This window comes from Diadema setosum, chromosome 5, assembly GCF_964275005.1.
Source record: "Diadema setosum chromosome 5, eeDiaSeto1, whole genome shotgun sequence".
In the NCBI taxonomy this organism is placed as follows: Eukaryota; Metazoa; Echinodermata; class Echinoidea; order Diadematoida; family Diadematidae; genus Diadema; species Diadema setosum.
Genome location: NC_092689.1, coordinates 43,132,015 through 43,152,888, shown reverse-complemented (window position 1 = coordinate 43,152,888; position 20,874 = coordinate 43,132,015). Strand labels below are relative to the sequence as shown.

Below are 20,874 nucleotides of genomic sequence, written 5' to 3'. Positions count from 1 at the left end.
ATTGTAGTTAAGCAAAGGGGGGGGGGTGTAGAGGAGGGGTGGGGGTAGGGGGAAGGAGGGGGAAGGGGGGGGGGATTTGATTGAATAGATCAACATAAACCAGCAGAACTTGTTATGGGATGGATACTTCCCATTGACTTGTGTGCATTACATGCATACTCTATAGGGCTCACACGGGTAAATAATTCCCCATAGAGACGTGTGCTAAAATTCAAAATAAAAATAAAAATTCTCTAAAATAGCTGGGAGAAATGAGGTGTTTCATCTTCACTAACCTGGACAAGTGAGATATATCCAGGGAGGTGGCTTCCAACTCCCTGATATATCCTTTCATCCATCAAATTCCCAAGGCGGGTTCTTCGGCTCAAACTCTGTCCAAGAGTCCGCAAAGCCAGACTACAAGTTCTTCTTACTCAAAATATCACCCATTTTCTATACATGCACCCAATGAAACATAGTCCCTTCAAATCCCATGTGAAAAGCTTTCATCTTCCAACCAAAATGCAGTTTGTAGAGGAATTCATACTCAATATCTGCAGTTATTCTGTATCACTGATTTTTAATCATTTTTTTTTTCTTCATTTATTTTGGTATCTTTGGTGCGAATTTGTGAAGGGGTCTGGGACATTCCATTTTATTTACAGGTGTGAGCCCTCTACCAGAGGGCCCTGCCATTATTATTTTTACCCTAGCGTTGCCAGGTACTCATTTTACACCTGGGTCGAGAGGGACATGGTGGGTAAAAGCATCTTGTCCAAGGACGTAAGCACTAGGCGGGATTCGAACTCGGTTCCTCCGATCGGGAGTCGGGAGTCTTATCCACTATGCCACAGCGCCCCCATTATGTTCGGTGTTCCATGTTCCGTAGAGGTGAGTATCTGTTCATATATAGAGCGCCTCTGTCACTCATGACCAATGTACCACAAAATGTATGTATTGGAGACGCATGTTTTCCTACTCAACCCCATAGGGATCATGCATGGTCACGATGTGCCCCGTTTCATCGTAATCGTGAATATTTCTCCTCTTTACACCATTTCAGAGGACAAGAATCTTCTTTAACTCTGCACCAAGACCAGTAAAATATAGCTTCATATCTAACTACAAATAATTCATATTGATTATTTATAGACGAAAAATTCAGTTATCAAAGTGTTGATATACCGTATGTCAAAAAAAAATTTACAACGGGACTCTCCGCAATGATATCTTTAAAAAAATAGTGAATCAATCCAAATACAAATTCAGGGCATGAAACTATAACTCATTGCCTACATCTTACAGAAAACCCTACTCGATTTGCTTCAGTGGTCAAAGAGAAATTAGGAATTTTGTAGAGGATGTAAAGAATCTCTTCCCTCCATGTTCTGTCTATTGTACACACACACAAAAGCATCGAAGTGCTAAACTTGGAAGAATCAGACTCATGACGTGCTTTACAACATTCCACATTTCTCTGTGACCGCTTAATCAAATTTAATGGGGTGTTCTGCAAGATAGAGCTAAGATGTTATATCTTAAGACCCTGAAGTACCATTTAGACAGTTTATTCATATTGAGTGTTATCAATGCAAAAATTTGATTGTAATTTTTCTGGGGGGACATACTGTATTACTCTTTGGAAGGAAAACTAGAAGCTTTTCATGACGGTGTAATCACCGCGCGTACCATTTTTTTTAATCGTGTACAACTGGAGAAGAATTTCAATCTGCAAGGATTTTTCCAGGTTTGAGGGTCATAATGCGCTGTTACCATGGTATCAAACGTTCCGCTACTCTTACAAATTTGTCCTGCACAACTTTGCATCAAGTTCAAAAAGTTTACCAAAGTTTATGTGAATTGCGTAAGGACCTGAGAAGTTACCTCTGCAAGGGTGTTTTTTTTTTCCTTTCTTGATTTGGGAGCCATACAAGTCATGCAGTGTTACCATCGCAACGCACTTACGTCAAACTTGAAAAATTTTGTCTTGCACAACTGAAATCACAATCATTATGTCCCATATTTCCACTCAAATGCTCAAAACAGAGAAACCTGATCCCAAAACTTTGCATGATTTGTATAAGAACGCTGTTGCCATGGCAAAATGTTTCTTGACAATCACCAAAAATGTGTCTTGCACAGCGACATATTACATTGATTTGATGGTCTCATGTGCAGAACTTGTGCGCGCATAGTTCGATCCACATTTTGGTCTGATTTTTATGAAAATTTTGCCGGTACCATGGCAACGCATTACTCGAAACTAACGGGAAAATGTGTCTGGCACATCACTTGTAATAGCGGTCATATATACGTGCCAAATTTCAGGTTAATTGCTTAAAAACTAAAGGAGTAGTTCAATCCACAAGATTTTGCAAAGGACCGACCGACCGGACACCCGACCTCAGAGTAGGCCAACACACAATAGCCGCGACGGTCCGCGACATTTTCTCGATCGATCTTTTATCCGTCCTCGCCGACAGCTTGGATCAGTCTAGTGCGCGTGCGCAAGGAAGACGAAAGAGTACGCCGTCTGATGGCTAGTGATTGTGACGTAACAATGAATCCGCCTCTGGGTACTGGTCATGTAACAAACTTTGCGAAGTTACAGTTGCTAGCGTTCAAGATTGGCATGACTGACGAGGGTCCGGGAAATATTCCTATTAGTTTGAGTGGGAAGTTTCGCGAAAAGTTCCTCGAAAAGTTACGCGGGAAGTTTGCGGTCATACTGGCAAAACTTCGAGATCTTATAAGATCGCGATCTTAAACTTCGTGATCTTTTGCCAGTGTGCTGTTACCATTACATCCTACTCTTCAGGACTTCTGAAAATTTTGTCTAGCACAAATTTTCATCAAGTTTTTAATGTGTGCCAATTTCCTTGTAAATCGCTGGAAAATCTGAAGAGGTTCGATCAGCAAGCCCGTTGACACCTGATTTTGAGGGCCATAATGCACTGTTACCAAGGCAATGTACTAGATATCCGCGATAAAGAGTCTTGCACAAATTTCATTCGAGGTCAACACGTGTGTCAAATTTTGTATGAAACACTTGAAACCTGGAGGAGTAGTTCGAGCAGGAAGCTTTTCATAATACACTGTCCAGACGGCAAGGCACTTTCCGCTATTCTGTTAATGTGTCTTGCACAAATTCACATCGAGTTCGACGTTATCATTGGTTATGCAAAATTTTGTTTGAATTGCTCAAAAACGGAACGAGTACGTCTATCCGCAAGCTTTCTACCTGTTTTTGAGGGCCATTTATGTAGGCTTTACTGTTCAGTGACAACAAACATTCCGCTAGTGTTGAAAAAAGTGTTTTGAACAAGTGCCAAATTTGGCTGAACCTGGAGAAGTTGTTTGATGTGCAAGCCTTTTACCAGATGTGGAGGACATAATGTGCTGTGATTATGGCAACGCACTTTCCGCTCTTGATGAAAAACGTGCCTTGCACATTTTACTTAAAGCTCAAGTAATTGCTTTAAAACTTCAGAAATAAGATCCAAAAGCCTTTTACCTGATTCGTATATAGGGCCACAAAGCGCTGTGAATATAACTATTGCAACGCACTCTTCACTATATACTGTTGAAAATGTGTCTTGCACACCTTTACAGTGCAGTCCGTAAGCCCAACATGACTGTGTGCAAAATGCTGTTTAGATTGGTCAAAAAACTGGAGATCGATCCACAAGGATTTTATCGGATTCTCAGGGCCACAATGCGCAGCTACCATGACAACGCACTTTCCGCTCCTGTTGAAAATAAAATGTATTGTACGACTTACCATTAAAGGGACTGTACAGTACTGGTTGAGGTAGGGATTCATGTTTTGAACATTCCTAAGTGAGATAATGAAAAGCCTCTTATGAAATATGAAAGAGCATGTAATTTCAAGAAGGATTCAATGTTTATTTGATGAAAATTGGTTTTCAAATGGCTGAGATATCCAAAAAAGTGCTAATAATAAAAGGCGACATGCCCCAACTTTATTATTATCTCTTTGTTTCACCTTGTTTTTGGATATCTCAGCCATTTCAAAACCGAATTTCATCGAATAAACTTTTGATACCCCTTAGAACCGCATGCGCTTTGACATCTCATAGAGTGGTTTCTGAATATCTCACAAACCGTTAAAAGCTAAATCTTCACCTCGACCAGAACTGTACACACCCTTTAAGCTTTAAAAAAAAACAGTGTGCCAAATTTCGTTTGAAGCTTTAAAGAACTGGAGTAGTTCAAGAGTAGTTCGACCAATAAATTTTTCTATGATTGATATAAAATAGTGGCCATGGCAACACGTTTGTCGACACTCACAAAAAGGTGTACTGTACTGCATAGCATAGCGATCGATCGTTATGTCCCAAATTCCAACTCGAATGCTCTAAAAGAGAGTAGTTTGATAAAAGAAAAAGAAGTTTGGGTGATTTCTATACGAATGTTGTTACCACGGCAACACATTTCTTGACAAAGAAAGATGTCGTGCACAAAGATCATGCACATATTACATTAATCACGTGTCAAATTTCTACAGAATTGTCTTAAAACTGCGTGCATGTAGTTCGATCCATATACATATTTTCGTCCGATTCATAAGACAATTTTGTCATTACCATGGCAACGCATTACTTGCAACCAACGAAAGCGGTGTATGACATATCTACTCATACTGATATCGGTCACATGTGCCAAATTTCAGGTTAATTGATTAGAAAATCTGAAGTGGTATTTTGATCCACAAGACTTTGTCAAAGACCGACCGCCCGACCGGCCACCCGACCTCGGAGTATATCAGACGGGGGTATAAAAAATGATAACGAAATAAACTGTGGAAACAGAAACATCATGGTGCTGTCATATTCTATATGGAGCCCCTATATGGATTAATAATAATCTTGTTATTGATTTTTGAAGGAAGGTGCTTGCATGGTGGTGTACATAGCATATGCTCGGTTTTCGGTTTGAATGACAGGAGGAAAAAGCAGGTAGGATAAGAGGCACGAAGTTGAGTGAGAGTATTCTTTCTGGAGTGTGTGCAGTCCTGAAAAGGACTGTGAACCGGAGAGTGGATAGCAGAGCAAGGAGAAGGACTCGACGTTTCGGACAGTTGACTGTCCGTCCTCAGGAGTCAATCTTGTTATTATTGATTTTTCTCGCACGTTCGTTCATGGTGATGAAGAATATCAAAAGGTGCAAAGATGTATAACTCATAACAAATAATTTCCTGTGATGAGTTCTGTCACCAACATAGAAGAAATGTCTTAAACCTGACCACAAAGCAAACGCAACAACAGAAGGAACATAAAATCATGATAGAACTACATCCAATATTCTTACCTTTAAACTGTGTCAGAGGCAACGACATTGTCAGTCATCAGAATCAAGCTTGCGTTGGATTATCTCGGTCACGTGATTTTGATTATGCAGCGGTCATGGCGGTGCTTCAATTCGGCAAAATCATTATTTGCTACATGTTATTGCAACATCGCAATGAGTGTATGTCAATTAAGGATGCACAGTATTCTTATTCATTCCAACAAATGAAATTCTTTATGAGTTTGTGAACGAGCCAATGAATAATGTTCGGATGGCGATGACGTCATCAGCTCACCAATATGACTGTGATTACATATGGAACTTCGAAATTCCATTCCTTTCTCTGAATTCCCACATGCGCTTGATTTTACCGAGATTAACTCCAGTCATTTCTATTTATTTGAGCTTTTTCTGCTTATATGAAAATCAGGTTCAATTTAGAAATACAGTAAAAAGCAAAGGCTTTAAAAACTTGATAAGATGGATTAGAATGGATCCTGTAGTTGCAGTTGCGCCTCTAGGTTGTATAATTATCTCGTTTCCCCTTGCGCAATCCGTACTTTTCGTGTCACATCAGAATTACGCTATAAATGATATGCAACTGTGCATCAAGTACTACAAAGCAGTAAATTTTGTTGTTATTCTTGTCTAATCAGTTATATGTTGAATTCATAGGTACCCATAACATGAGAATTTTTGATATTCATATTTCATTACTTACATAGATATTCGTAAAATCTATTAAATTACGTATAGATACAGATAAAAGACAACACAAACAATAATTCAAAAAGTTCTGTAGACATGAAATACGCATGATGAAGAAACAAAGATGATTCATCGTTTATTTAATCTGTAAATGCATAATAGATAACATATAGTTAGATAATAATCCCACACGATTAGTGTAATGTGTGACTTGCACAGAATGCAATGATAATATAAGGTGCGGCCGACTTACCACGTGGTTTCATGATACTGTACAGCGAAGTATAATGGTCCTACGAGTATTTAGCATGTGCTAACGTCTCATACCTATATGAAGAGATATTATGTGGAAATGCACACTCTTGCTATGCTTACTCACTGACATTCCACATTCCATACTTTGCCTTGTCATTGCGACAATACAAACACTGTGAATATCACTTGTGTAGAGCGTGTCAATGGACGTTGTATTATATCGCCTTGTATAGTTTGGGAAATTCCAAGTTGAGGTTATATGAGATTGCACATCTCGTATTTTAGACCGGGATTGTAGACACAATCATTCTCAACCCACGTGTTGTGGGAACGGACCCCCCGTTGTGTGCAGTGAACGTTGGAAGCATGACATGCCATATGGGATGTCAAATTACTATCAGACTGAATAGTGTACTAAGAGAAGAGTCTTTCAGTAACATTACAATCACGTATCTAAGTCTCTTTTTTTATATCTTTCTCGATCAAAACGTGTAGGGCAAACGGTGCAACAGGAGTGCTGTCTAATTTGTTTTGCGTTTCCATTTGAATATTAATGGGGTACTGAAGAACGCTCTATACAAGCGCATAGAAAAATGAGACCATCACCGATACACGGAATTATAATGACGATGTGGACGAATTATGCATTATCATGACAGACATGTTTTGTGTAAAATAATCAATCATGGGCGTGTGTGTAACTCCCACGTCCGCGTGTTGAGTCAACGATTCGGATGGAACACGCCTATCCAGTGACACGAATACGAGTAAAATTCCTCTCTTCACACGGGGTTATGCATAATTCTTAGTTAAATCTTCCATATCTAAAATTACTGTTGAATTGCTCTGTTTTCTTTTATTGTGTTTGTATTAGGTGAGGTGGACTTTAATTTCATTACGTCTTATTTCGTTCTTCAATTTGCAATTGTAGAATAATTTAAGTATACAATTCGTAATGCAAGGTTGCGTCAGGTGTCAAGGTGCAGTACTAACTGAATAGATATGGCAGTGCACTGAATGCTGAGAGACGGTTGTGTATCGACGTGTTCTGTCTAGCAGGCCTCTGAGCGAAGCGGTGTGAGCCAACACTGCTGACTATCTGCGACGACCATTGCTTATCATTGCGACACGTTCCGCCGGGCGTTGCTTGGGGGATTCCCCCAACGACCGTGTTATCCCCTTGCGCGTCTCCCTGCGTGAGAGGTAATTGGGCTCCTCCAGGAAACATGACGAAGGGGCGAGGCGTTGGAGGAATTGCTCGAATGATAGCCGGGTCTTCTTCGGCAACGAGCGGTCTACCTGATGATGGCTCGACGATGTACAATCTCTGTTCGCCGATCGTAATTGGTTTGACACCCGGTCCACTCGGAGGCTGCCAACATTTCATCTTCTGAGAGGTGTGCTTTTCCTGGTTCTTTTTTTCCGCGTCGTTCTGTTGCTGACGTTGTGCCTGCTGATCACGCTGCTGCTGGAGAATTTGCGCGGCGGTGGCCTTTCCACGGTTATAGCTCTGAGTGTGCGAGTAGGGATGTACCGACTGGTTTTCCTTGGAATTATTTTTATAGTTGGGATTTCGCGCCGCATTATGAACCTTTTGTGAGGATGAGGTGGGGTTTTCCTGATGTACATTTCTAGCGGGCGGTGCACGCTGAACCACACTGGCATATGACCCTCTCGGCATCGCAAAGTACCGTTGGTGTTGCTGATAGTGGCAATACGGGTTATTCTGACGGCGGTTCTGCGTGTAATTCCAGGATGTATTTTGCGGAGGTCCTGATGGCCGCATATTGGCATCGAATCGCTTTGAGTCATTTCTCGTAATCCCCCTACCCAGTCCGAATGCAAAATGAGACGGAAACTTAGGACAGTTATTTGGGTAGGCAGACCGTCCAAAGGGCGCGCCCTGCTGGCCATAGCCCCTCTGATATCCGTGAGAAGGGCCGAGATATCGTGTGTTCCTTCCCGGTGGAGTCTGTCCGCGGGGCTGTCCGGGCGTGGTTTCAAGATGATCTCGGTCGGTCCAGAGCTTTCGCGACTTATTGACCGGTCTTCGCGGCTCATTATCGGCATCGACATCCCAGATGCTCACAATTTTATCAGTCGATGTCGTAGAGGCTGTTTTGCCGTCACTCTCTGTCGCAACTTTAGTAGGCGAGCGATCTTCATCGGCATTGCCACTTGATTCAGACTCAGCCTCCTCTTCACCCCGGTCAATGAACTTTCGCCCATTGTCATTTTTGTTCGTTACCGTAGGCTCGTGCTCCGAATCGCTATCCTCGGAATCACTGTTCGACGTGCGGCGGCGACTAATGCAGCTACTACTCTTTCTCTTCCGTTTGGTCTGCTTACTGGTGCTGCTGGTACAGGTGCTGCTACTGGAGTCGCTGAAGTTGGAGACGGAGGAGCAGCTCTCCACGAAAGAGATGGCATCGTTGCTGTCGTACTCCGAGAGATGCACGGATCCTTCGTCATTCGTAATCTCCCCGTCGTCACTAGCCTTTGAAGAGCATTCGTCGCTCTCACTCAAGGCGTTGCATCCCTTGCCCATGTCGTCGCAATTACTCAACGGAATTGTGGCTGCAGTTTTCACCAGTGATTCCCCGGAATCACTCGCTTGAGACGCTGGTAGCGCGATGGCAGCAACATCTTCAGTCTGTGATGCAGTAATGGGTTTGAATAGAGCGGAAAGCCCAGCACTTCCGTCGCTTGAGCAGCCGCTGGATTGAGACGCAATGCACGTCGACACGCTGCCGTTCATTCCTTCCTCCATGACAAGGACAGTCTAAGTACCCTCTGACGTGATGGAAGCAAGGATCAGGGAGGCGAAGCTGTGATAAGAGTACAGGAACGGAGAAAGACATAGAACTCTAATTACAGAACGTAGTGAGGCCCCACAAAACATCATATAGAAATTGTTTGAGAACCCTAGCAGAACTTGACCACCATTGTCAGCTGAATGTGGAACACGTTATTTGCAGCCAAGAATTATTGAGATAACAGTATAGACGCCATGCAGTATATGCAGACCATAAAGAGGGTTACTTCGATCAATGGACTTCACATAGTTTTAGTAGCCGAGATTGTAGCAGTATGTGCTTTGCATGCAGAAATCACTGCAAATTTTCAAAGTTCAGTACAACGTTCACATTGAAAGTACATTGTATGGTTGAGGGGTCCAGATATCGCGCACGAAAATTTGAAATGCTCTTATAATAGAAGTTATTCCATAATCGTACCTGAATTTCTCAATGAATATCACGAAAATGCAGAAAAATCACCTCCCAGAATCTCCTGATGATACGATGACGGAGTAGTGCGCTGTCGCCGTTTCTACTATGTCGGACTTTTTTTTTATGCGTTCAATTTCTCGGGGTATGTAAAGATCGCGCAGCTGCCCTCTGTAGTTTCATGCGTTAAAGTGTCTGCCCCTCTGCGGCTGTAACGTGCTCCGGCTTTCGCAGAATATTTTTTCACTTGATATTAAATTTGTCCCTGTTAAGCAACAGCAGTTTTACCTAACTTGTGTATATTATTGTTATTATTATCATATGTGTTATTATTATTATTATTATTGTTACTATTATTGTTATCATTACTACTATTATCACCACCACCATCATCGATCATCATCATTATCATTTTCATTATTATTATCACTTCCACCACCATCATCATTTTATCATTCTTATTATCATTATTCTTATCATTGATATTTTCATAATCGTTAATGATTTTCATTTATAAAGTTTTCTTACAATATTTCTAATCACTTTAACCAATAATATACACGTAATATAAAATGGAAAAAAGTAGAATATGAACATATATTTTTTGTGTGTGTGTGTGTTTGTGTGTGTGCTTACCCATTCGTCACCCTCTCATTTTCGTCACCCATTTGTCACACTCTCATCTGATTTGTTTTCTTCAGTATCATTATGGCCCTCCCCTGTCACAAATATATCACAAGTTAGCGCAAGAAATCACAAGCAAATTCAAATTGAAATCACACTTCAACTTCGATAGACTGAAATATTTATTCCTTTGTAATATTATAATCGTTGTGTTAAAATTTGATTTAAAACAACATTTATTAACAGTATTTCAGCGAAGCTGGCAGCATACATTGTTCTTGTGTATGATGACGTCACGTGGTAAACGATCGATCGAACAAATTACGAAGTCTATCGACTACGAACGAGACAAGCGAGACGACACGTCTAGGCTACAACATCCTTAGAACAGATTTTAAGGTAAGGAAGGTAAATTACAAGGTAAAAAATTGGAAATTTAGTGGAAAATTTGTTGGAAATCAAAATTTCTTACCTGCTTCCTTCTCATGTTGAGCGGTTGTCAGGTATGTTTATTTCATGGGCGTATCGGCAAATTTTGCGCTTAGTCCTACGCGTTATATCGCTTGCTATACGCAGTTACGCTATGCGCGATCATTAGGTCCCTGCGCGAGACCTAGTACCCTTGATTCTAGTATGCCATTACTGTCATTCGTCGACTCATCGGCATCTACTGGAGAGAATGGTGATGGTCACGCTCAAACTGTCATTTTATTTTTTTATTTATTTTTTTTTTTGGCTGATTTTTAGAGATGATTATTCTGCCATCAGGGTCAAATGCGAAAGTCCCTACTAGTATTAGCGAGGTGCCCGCACCTCGTCAGGGGCCCGAATACCGTCACCCCGCTTAAAATTGTTTTAAACGCACTAAACAAAAATTTATGCTCGGGACTGTGTTCAGTAAGCTTGAAACTTGGCAGGGCTACCACAACCAAGCAAATTGTGGTGAAAACCGAACAATTTTTCGCGAAAATCTGAAATTTAATCGGAATACGTGTTATAAGTATCACCACTGTCCCGGCACGCATCTTTTACGTGTATGTCTATGGGAGCATCACGGTCACCCGCACACGTCTTTTACGTGCTTTGTCTATGGGAGCGCGGGTGACGAGTTGCGGGCCCCTTCCTTTGCGCGCAACTTTTTCGCATCGTTCGCGTTTGACGACGATAGCAGCAAATATCGATCAGTGAAATTGTGGTTCCATTGGAATTTTCAGCATTTTTCCTGTATGTGAGTTGGATTTCAAAGAATTTCAGTGGTGAAATGTGATTCAAATATGCGCAAACATTAACTATGACGAGGTGCGGGTCACCCAAGATTACTAGCTGGTTTCGTCTGGAATTTATTGGAAAAGGAGGTGGCTGAGCGAAAATTTTGAACAAACAGTGGAAAGAAGTTTCGATCCCTTTAAATGGTTAACATAGAGGTCTAGACAGTTGTATACTTCGAAGGATGTCTCCGCATGGAAACTAGATTGAAATGAGCGATGCCTCAACAACGGCTTAGCAGATTAGCTACACATTCCACAAAATATATATAAAACCCTACGCGTGCTCTTAAAAGCTGACTGCCATTTAAAAAAAAAAAAATGGGAGGCAAGTTCTTAGGAAAGAAGGTGGAAAAATAAAAACGAAGGCTCATCGTGTGATTGTACATCTCATCGACGCAGTAAAACAAACAAACAAACAAAACAAAAACAACATCCACACGACCACCAAGAAGCATGGATATCAAAATATCAGGTAAAAAGATAAATCATGAAATATGTGCATTAAAGAATGAATGATCCCAAACAAACATTCAAACCGTCATCGTCAGGTACACACACTCAAATACATGTAGACGTACTTCGTATGAAATAGTCTAATATTAAACCACGGGATTAAACTTAATCGGTTTAAAAGTTTATAAGTGTTTGTCCTACATCGTGATCAGTTAGCATAATATGCTAGGTTTCTGTATTAAAGTAACACTTATTTAAAAGTCAAAATCGACTGATTGAAGTAAAGTAGTCGACACAATAGAGGAATAGATAAATCCGGAAAAGGGCAAACGAAAAAATTAAAAACAGTTGTCAGAGTTACTCACTCCACTTCCAGCAATAGTTGAAATTTCGGGCTTGTGGCTTACTTCGGCTTCTCACAGCCAGCTCAGACAGAAATTATGTCCACAGACTTTCTAAGTTAGTTCCACAGTAAAACTAATTGGGAGCAGAATAATGTAAACAATTTCAAGGCATGCCGTCGCCTTGGTTATGCAAACACGCTGGAATGCGCCCTCTGCGCGCTATGACAGCAAGCGTTCAGATGAGCGCGTGCGCACATTGACCGGATATTTTGTAATAAAGTATACGCGTCTGGTTTCTTTATGACGTATTTGGGGAAATACCCTAAAGCGTACCTCTTGTCAGTCCACTAAGACTTTTCGCTCATAAGACACACTTATGAGATACTTCATGGAATGAATTTTACTTCCCTTCAAAAGTCTCCCATAGCTACATAATGAGCGACTTTGACCGATCTCAGATTTATGTGAAGACTTTTATGTGATGACTTCATGAAACGGACCCCAGCTGGCAATTTTGTCAGTCTCTAAATCAATTCCAGTAAAATCTTTGGTTTTGACTGGCTGAGAAGCTCTGGTCACTGATCGTTACTATGGTAATTTGCCAGAGACTGACAACTGTCATGAAACGGTGCCCAGGTACTCGGTATATGTCATTTTGGTCAAGGAGGTCTCGTGTCCTTAACCTAGTTTGCAGGCACAAACCCTTGTTGGTCGTAAAGGAGTCTGCGCCAAGACTACTACATGCACCACTTTGGCACTGTCCCATAGGCCCTGTGTTGAAGCTTCTCCCAACAAGGGTTTGTACAACCTTTGGGTCCATAAACACCTTTTCATGTTTATTGGGCGGAGCTTCACTCTGAGAGGATTGTCATGGTAACCGTGATTGACATGTCCTATGGGGGGCTGTCTGGCTGACCCCCACTGAGATAAAGGTCAACCTGAGTAGAAAGCCAGATGGTGGTTTGAACTGTTATGTAAGACTTGGGATGTACATGTACCACCTCCTTGCACATTAGAAAGGCACAAATTCCAGCCATTCCCTTTCTGCATGGAGGTGGGAATCTCTTCCCACCTCCCTGCTTTCGATTTGTTTCTTCTTTTCTCACTTTTTAAGCTCTCACTAGATCTTACTCTTTCTTTGTCTGTCTACTCTTCATAATCACCGAATCATGTCAAGACCAACATGATTTTCCCTCTATTTTCACCTTTCTCTCAAATCTCTTTGTGAAAGAAATACTAAATAAATCATTCTCTGTTTTTGTACATTGAAAACACATTCCCCATTTGCATGAAATATCTGAGCAAGTTTGTAGTTTTTTTTTTTAAATTTATCAGTCTACCTAACATGTATATATATATATATATATATTTTTTTTTTTTTTTTTGGGGGGGGGGGGGCCTCTGGCGTACATACTTATGTAATGTGTCATATTTAAACTCCTTCTTTCATATTTCTATTATTTCATGAAGAGCTAAAAACATACCTAAATCTTAATCAAGATTATACCAAACTATATGTCTTTACGAACCTAACCTTCATCTGTTTAAAAAGAAATAAGTAGCTTTGTATGCGACATTCTGATTTAATGCGAGTCTACATAAAACCTTAATTCACCTATTTATGCATAGTGCCTGCTTATCATGCATTTGCCTACTCGAACTTTGATAATAAATGTACCAAGGTTTATTCATCTACAGTAATAGATTACTATACTTTATGATTTGATGACCTTTCCCTTCAGGCCTACGTAATTTCTTGCTCGTGCTATTGCTATTATGTGAGGTACATGTACCAACATATACATGATTTCAAGTTTTCAAATTCTCAACTAAATACTTGCCAACAGACCCATAGGAGCTGAGATATAAAATTAGGTAACCTGGATCAATCCATTCAAGTAAAAATCTGACACCAAAGTCAAATTTGTAATTGTCATGCATTCAAACTGTTTCTTACAAATATTGTGGATAATATTATAGAGCTTAATAACAAAGTTATGAATTTTTAAAGTTATAACTTTTTCTTTATCTAACTTTCCCCAAACTGTCACTGATATGTTCTAATCGCTGAATTCTCTCAATCCACATGTATTTCAATGTGAATTTGTCTTTTACAATATCATCAAAATATTTCTTGCGATTGTTTGATATTTCTATAAAACAGTGTTGCATTGTCATAAAGCCATGAAAGCATAACTGAAGTAATGTTGTAATGCTTTCGGGGAGTAAAAGAAAAGAGATAATATATATTTTGATGATATCGTAAAAGTGATATGTACAGTGCAAGTTCACGTTGACATACATGTGGATTGAGAGAGTTCAGCAACATTATTAGAACATATCAGTGACAGTTTGAGGAAAATTAGATAAAGAAAAAGTTATGAATTTTTGAAGTTTCTATAGCCTGGTCAAAATATCAAGGTCCCACACATAATGTGGGCTACATTACCAAGGAATATATGCCCATTTTTTTTTTTTTTTTTTTTGAGAGAGAAATGGTTACAGTTTCAGAGACTTCAACCCCAAGTACCTTCTGATCTGGAGATTCTCCCGCCTGAAACCCCTAGCAAACGGGAGACTCCAACTTGATGCGCGCGAACTTCTCTGCGGCCGGGGTCCAGGGCCCGCTTGAGCTCTGGAAGCTCTAATGATTAGAGTTCTTAATGTTCTCTTGTGCTATCTAAGGCTTATTTTTCAACATACGAACACACAATGTAAGAAATCATTTTAAGTGGGAGACATAGAGCCAGGGCGGGAGAAATTAAATCTCAAGCGGGAGAACAGGAAATTTTGCAAAAACGGGCATTCGGTGGGAGATGGAGTCTCTGCAGTTTAAAGAACAATAGCCTACCTACACTTCTTTAAAAAAAAAAGGTTTATTGAAACAAACAAACAAGCAAAAATGTGTTGCTCAGAAAATAAAGAGAATGTACCACAGGCGAGGACTGGCAGCAACAATACATGCAATCCAGACAAGAACTATCACTAAATGTGATTAATACCCCATGGACCTCAACCTGAGTGAGTTAGCTCAGTACACAATGTTTTTGTGTGCTTTTTATCAGGTTGCTACCGTGGCAATGCATTATTCAACATTGACAAAGATGTGTTTTTCAATATGAATATAAATCTATAATGGTCCCCCAAAATGTACCAAAATCTATTAAAAGCTATAACAACATTCTAAAAACTGAGGAAAATAGCATAAGCCATAATGTTTTTGTATGATTGATTTTTATTCAAAAAGTTAATAATTTTTTGTGGCAAATACTGTCCGTCCATGATGAAAGAAGTGAATATTTTTTTAATGAAAAATGCCTATAAAATGGCAACACAGATTTGCCATACTCCAAAGACAGCATGCTATAGTGGTCACATGTACCAAATATCAAGTCAAGACAAGACTGAGGGAGTAAGCTCTATATTATTATCCACAATATTTGTTTACACCTTTTATCAAAAAAGATGTTGCCATGGGAATGCATTGTTCAACATTGAGGAAAGAAATGCTTTGAGCAATTGAAATGTGTATTGGTCACATGTGTCAAATCTCATGTCAAATCCTACAAACTGCTGGATTTAGCTAAATCAATTAGTAATTTGTATGTTATCACGTAAATACATCGGTCAGCAATGACAAGAGATGAAGTATGCATATCTTCACTTTACATTTTAGCAGCCAAATATGTGAAATTTCAATTCTATATAATGCTCAATAACTGAGGGAGTTAGTTGATCAATCCACATAATTTTGTAATTGTAAGAAAATATTCATGTCATGGCAACAGACAGACTGAAAACCACACATACACACACAAACGTCTTGCTAAATGACATAGGCCCTACATGTAAGTAAGAGTAGATATCATTAGTCTCTAAAATTACAAATCAAATGTTCAAAAAGTGGGCAGTTTGTTTCACAAATGTTTTTGATAAAAATGCTGTTACCATGGCAAACACTGTCGACAATGATGAAAGATAAAATTTGTATACAGTATAGGCCTACAATGGTGGTCACATGTGCCAAATTTCAAGTCTAATGCTCAAAAAGCGAGGGAGTTAGGTCAAATCATGTGACTTTGTATTTATCCATAAAAATATTAATGTTCAATGGAAAGAGGCATATTGAAAATTCTATATATGTATTATTTAAGTGTTGTGCAAAATAACATTACTATAGAGTGGTCATGATTCCCAAACTGCAACTCAAATGGTTTAAAAAAAAAACTGAAAAAGCTTGATCCACAAAATTGTAAATGATTTTAAAAATATGAATAATGTTGTTATCATGGCAAAACATTGGTCAACAGTGACAAATGTTACGCTGTTGCCAACAGACTGCAGGTTTATTTCAAAAAAGCACTTAATTAGATTATTACAGCTACGACACAGCAGATTCAACTCATTTTGAGTGAACACATGACAAGTAAGTATTAGCTCTTTCAGGGTTTCATATGCAATCAATAAAGATGGAAAACAATTGATTGCAACCAGCAACTGATTTATACTGGTATAGAATAGAGAATTATAATCAATTGGAAGTTATGATCAACTGCAGCATCCAGGAGATTTTACATTGATATCTATCACAAGTTTTAAAAGATGTATAACTGGTCATGTATAAATTCACTCTAGGAAATGCATTGCTTTATCAGACCAATAGTACATAGAGAGGAATTCACAGTGAATTTGAAACAATGTCGGAACTTGCAATAGGAGAGAGATCAAACTAGGGAGAGAAGTTACTAGCATACAGAAGACCATCTCTGACTCTACTTATTAAAGATTACTCTTGGAAGTAGAAAACCTCCTAGAAGTAATGTTTTTCTGGGTCTGGTTCCTACATAGGCACCAGAACTGTTCTTTACTTTTCAACCTTCATTTTCTCAAAGTTAAGGTTTTATTCAGAACCTATACATAATGAAATTCAAGGGTATTAATTCTAAATTATCACATAGGTTGGTACACTACAATGAACCTAGGTTTGTGTTTAATTAGTGGGCCCATGACTACACAGTATACCAGCGAGAAAAAGAAAAAAAAAAGTTGGTTGAGATGGTGATTCGGCTTTTAACTTTTTGCATGACAGAAACTACTTGACATATTAAAAGAGTAGTTTAAATTCTATTTGATGAAAGTCGGATTTGGAAATATCCAAAAACAAAGTAAAGCAAAGTGGTCCATATAAAAGAAAGTTCCCACATTTCATTAGGACCAATTTGTTTTGGGATATCTCAACCATCTCAAATTTGATTTTCGTCAAACAATATTTTAATTCCTCTCAGAAGTAGAATAATATGTAGGGGCCTATGCTCTTTTGATAGTCATAGAAAGTGGATTCTCGTTAATTGTTGCAAAAAGTTAAAACATGCCTTGAAATCTTGTTCAGAAAAGCAGATGATGCCCCTAAAAATATCTCATTACATTTTAGTCATTTCATGGTTTACACATGAATCCACATAGCATAGGTCTGCATGTTACTCCATGGTTTACAGAAGAGCCAGATTTTAAGGGGAAAAGATTACTGTACTGTGTACAGTAGGGAGAAACGGTCACCTGATACACCCCTTGGAATCTGGTGTACTGGTATCCATGGAGGAAGGGTTGTCTGACCAGTGTTGTTTTTATTTCACCCATGGACTGGTGATATCGGCCTAATCTGTCTTCCTAATTATCCAGTTATTGGGTGCTGCCAGCCAAGTCCCCAGAGATGGTGATGGACATTGGAAAGCAACCAATCACATGGGTAGAGGGTGGAGTTTGATTTTCACCGTGAGAAACTGTTTTTAGAAGTCTGTACAAACCCTTGTTGGGAGAGGCTGCAGTGTAGTGGTGCGTGTATTAGTCTTGGCGCATGCAGACTCCTATACGACCAACAAGGGTTTGTGCCTGCAAACTATCCTTAACCCGTGTGATGGCAGCAAGCCAGCGACTAAATAGCAGAGATAGAAGACACTCTCGCGTTAGCCGATTGGTCGACTGCTCATCACATGACATTTTACAAAGAACGTACAATTATTGCTCACGCACGCCATCGAGGGAGCAAAGGCAGCCGAGCAGCGTTGGATACCGTAGTACACACTGACGTCACCAACCAATATTATACATTACTCCAATAGGCTCTTTATCAAACTCGCAGTTCCCCACTCGCTTCTCACTCTGCGATGTCCGTTGATATATTCAGGTCTTGAAGGAAAGGTGTAAGTCTTTATTTTCACCACGCAACAAGATTATTTCGAAGTCGGTAATAGATGTTACCATACGTTCTATTCAATTGCGCTTCAATTATAGAGCGTCAGACTCTCACATTGAATGACCTTGAGAGAAATCTTGTATTGTCGCACTTGTAACCATTTACTTTTGTCTACCAGTTTATCTAAAAAATAACAGTAATTTTTTTGGATATCATGTCATTCACTGTTAGCAATGTTTCAACAACTGTTTCTTCCATTTTCAATATCATGTGAAGGAAAGATGAACATATTACCTTTGCCATCAGCGAACCTTCTGATCACACTGAATTGTCTCTGTGCTCTCATTCAATATAGATCTATATCCTTCATTTCAATGCCGCACATGATGCAAGTGCCCATGTCTGTGTATTTTTTTTTAATGGACTTGACTCATATACATCCTTTTACAAGTTATGTATACTACGAGAGAAATATGGTTGAATTCCATTTCTACAGATTCATAATATTATTCTTTGTCGGTTGTCAATAGTTTTCTTAACTCAGTTATGATGATGCAATCGTTATAGCTCCTTAGAGCAGAGATTTTGCTAAAAATGGCTTTGACCTATTCCGATGATTGGAGGTAAGGGCGTGGGTTAGATGAGATAAGTCAGATAAATGATGACTTTAAAGTCCCACCGTGAACAAAGCCACTCACATCGAATTCAACCTATTCCCACTTGCATGGTGCTGAAACTATTACCTGCTATTCGGAGCAATGCTTAGCCAATCAGCGTTTGGCGTAGGAGCTTCTCCTTGTACTAACAAAAGTTTGAACAACGTTTTTCTCAGGATCCTCCGGGTGGAGCCCTAGCAACTTTGCAGCGTACGCCATATTGTTGTTGTTGTTGTTGTTTTTAACTCCGTAGTGAGGAGTTTTACCGCGCTACTAATTGTACATGAATATAATGAATGCAAAGCAAAGTTATCGATTGTGTCTGTAACACATGTCTGTCTCCGGGGCCCCGTTTTATCAAAAGATAGAATCGATTATAAATTTCCTTACCACACAGACTGTCAGACTTACCATAGAAATCAACTATATAATCAATTGTAACTCTTCATAAAGCAGGGCCCTGGATTTACATAAACATTAGTTACCCCTTGAGCATAATTCTGGAATCTTCCTAGTCGCTTCTTGAGTTCAGCTTAGCATATGCTCGGTTTTTCGGTTCACCATGTGTGAGTCCTTAAAAGAACTGTTTGAATGACAGGAGGAAAGAGCAGGTAGGATAAGAGGCAAGAATTGAGTGAGAGTATCTTTCTGGAGTGTGTGTAGTCCTGAAAAGGACTGTGAACCGGAGAGTGGATAGAAGAGCAAGGAGAAGGACTCTCTCCTTGCTCTTCTATCCTTCTCCGGTTCACAGTCCTTTTCAGGACTACACATTCAAACAGTACTTTTAAGGACTCACACATGGTGAACCGAAAAACCGAGCATATGCTATGTACACCACCATGCAAGCACCTTCCTTCAAAAATCATCAGAGTTCAGCTTGGTGTCATGATTTTTAGAGGCAATTTGCACGTATAATTCCGGCACACAAAATTCGCAACCTATGTTTCCACCTTATTTCCAGAATGACTGACCCAAAACTTGCACCATTTGCCGTACAAATGCCTGTCGGGATCGGGATTTAGGATAAAATAAACACTGTACTGGACGTGATAGAGCATCATGCAGGATTTAACCGGCGTTCTTAAAATTAGCAGCATCATGTGGGACAACAAGTTTACCCAGCCCAACAAGTGTATATGTTTTAAGGTGTTCCTTTTGTGACCACACACACACACACAGGGCGAGGGGGGTAATTCTCCATATACCTTGCTACTCACTCGCGTACCACCCCTCCCCCCCCCCAAAAAAAAAATAAAATAAAAAAAATAAATAAATAAATACATCGAAAAAGGTGCGATTTCGGGTTTTTCCTAAAAATTTGATTTTTTTTTTATCAAGCGATATTACAGGGGTCCTACATGTATTTCACAAAAAGGGATGTTTTTCTTTCTATCGCAATACGTCGCATTAATTCCACAAAATAGGTTCTCGACAGTTACATCAACATGAAAGTTGCAACTGACTGACAAATTGCCCTGCATTGACTTAAGTAAACACCAATTTTTCAGTGTTTTGAGCGGTAATGATAAAAATCAAGGGTCATGATATTACATACTCGGGTTGGATTCGAACCCACGAACTGATTGCTAGGCAGGCGTCATATGAACTACAGGCAAACGAGTTTCATCATTAGGGATCAGAACCATCACGCCCTGTTGACGCTGATGGGTATGTTTTACAGGTGTGATGCCATTCAATGTTCATTTCTGAGATGATAGACGCTAGTGGATAACTATAGTGCATAACACATAATAGTCTGAGGGTGACCCCTCCCACCCCCCCCCCCCCCGCTTGCACATTGCATATCACTGAAAAGAAGAAAAAATGAACAAAAAGGGTCTGATCACTGCAATAGTA

General features: G+C 39.6%; 1 protein-coding gene across 3 annotated transcripts; it reads right to left on the bottom strand.

Annotated features, from left to right (window-relative positions):
* Nucleotides 1-6,099: 6,099 nt before the first annotated feature.
* LOC140228320 (uncharacterized) lies at nt 6,100-12,289 on the bottom strand. Of its 3 annotated transcripts, XM_072308546.1 has the most exons (3): nt 12,190-12,289; nt 10,116-10,198; nt 6,100-9,080 (listed from the first exon to the last, which is right to left on the bottom strand). In XM_072308546.1, the coding sequence occupies exon 3, from the start codon at nt 9,020-9,022 to the stop codon at nt 7,241-7,243; it is 1,782 nt and encodes a 593-aa protein (XP_072164647.1). In that variant the 5' UTR covers nt 9,023-9,080; nt 10,116-10,198; nt 12,190-12,289; the 3' UTR covers nt 6,100-7,240. The 3 variants fall into 3 exon arrangements, with proteins under 3 accessions (XP_072164647.1, XP_072164648.1, XP_072164649.1); XM_072308547.1 differs by lacking the exon at nt 10,116-10,198 and having other exon boundaries at nt 12,190-12,288; XM_072308548.1 differs by lacking the exon at nt 10,116-10,198 and having other exon boundaries at nt 6,100-9,045; nt 12,190-12,227.
* Between the last annotated feature and the right edge of the window lie 8,585 nt (nt 12,290-20,874).

Excerpts from the sequence above, each read along its gene's own strand:
- LOC140228320 (XM_072308546.1), bottom strand. The coding sequence starts at position 9,022 with ATGGAGGAAGGAATGAACGGCAGCGTGTCGACGTGCATTGCGTCTCAA.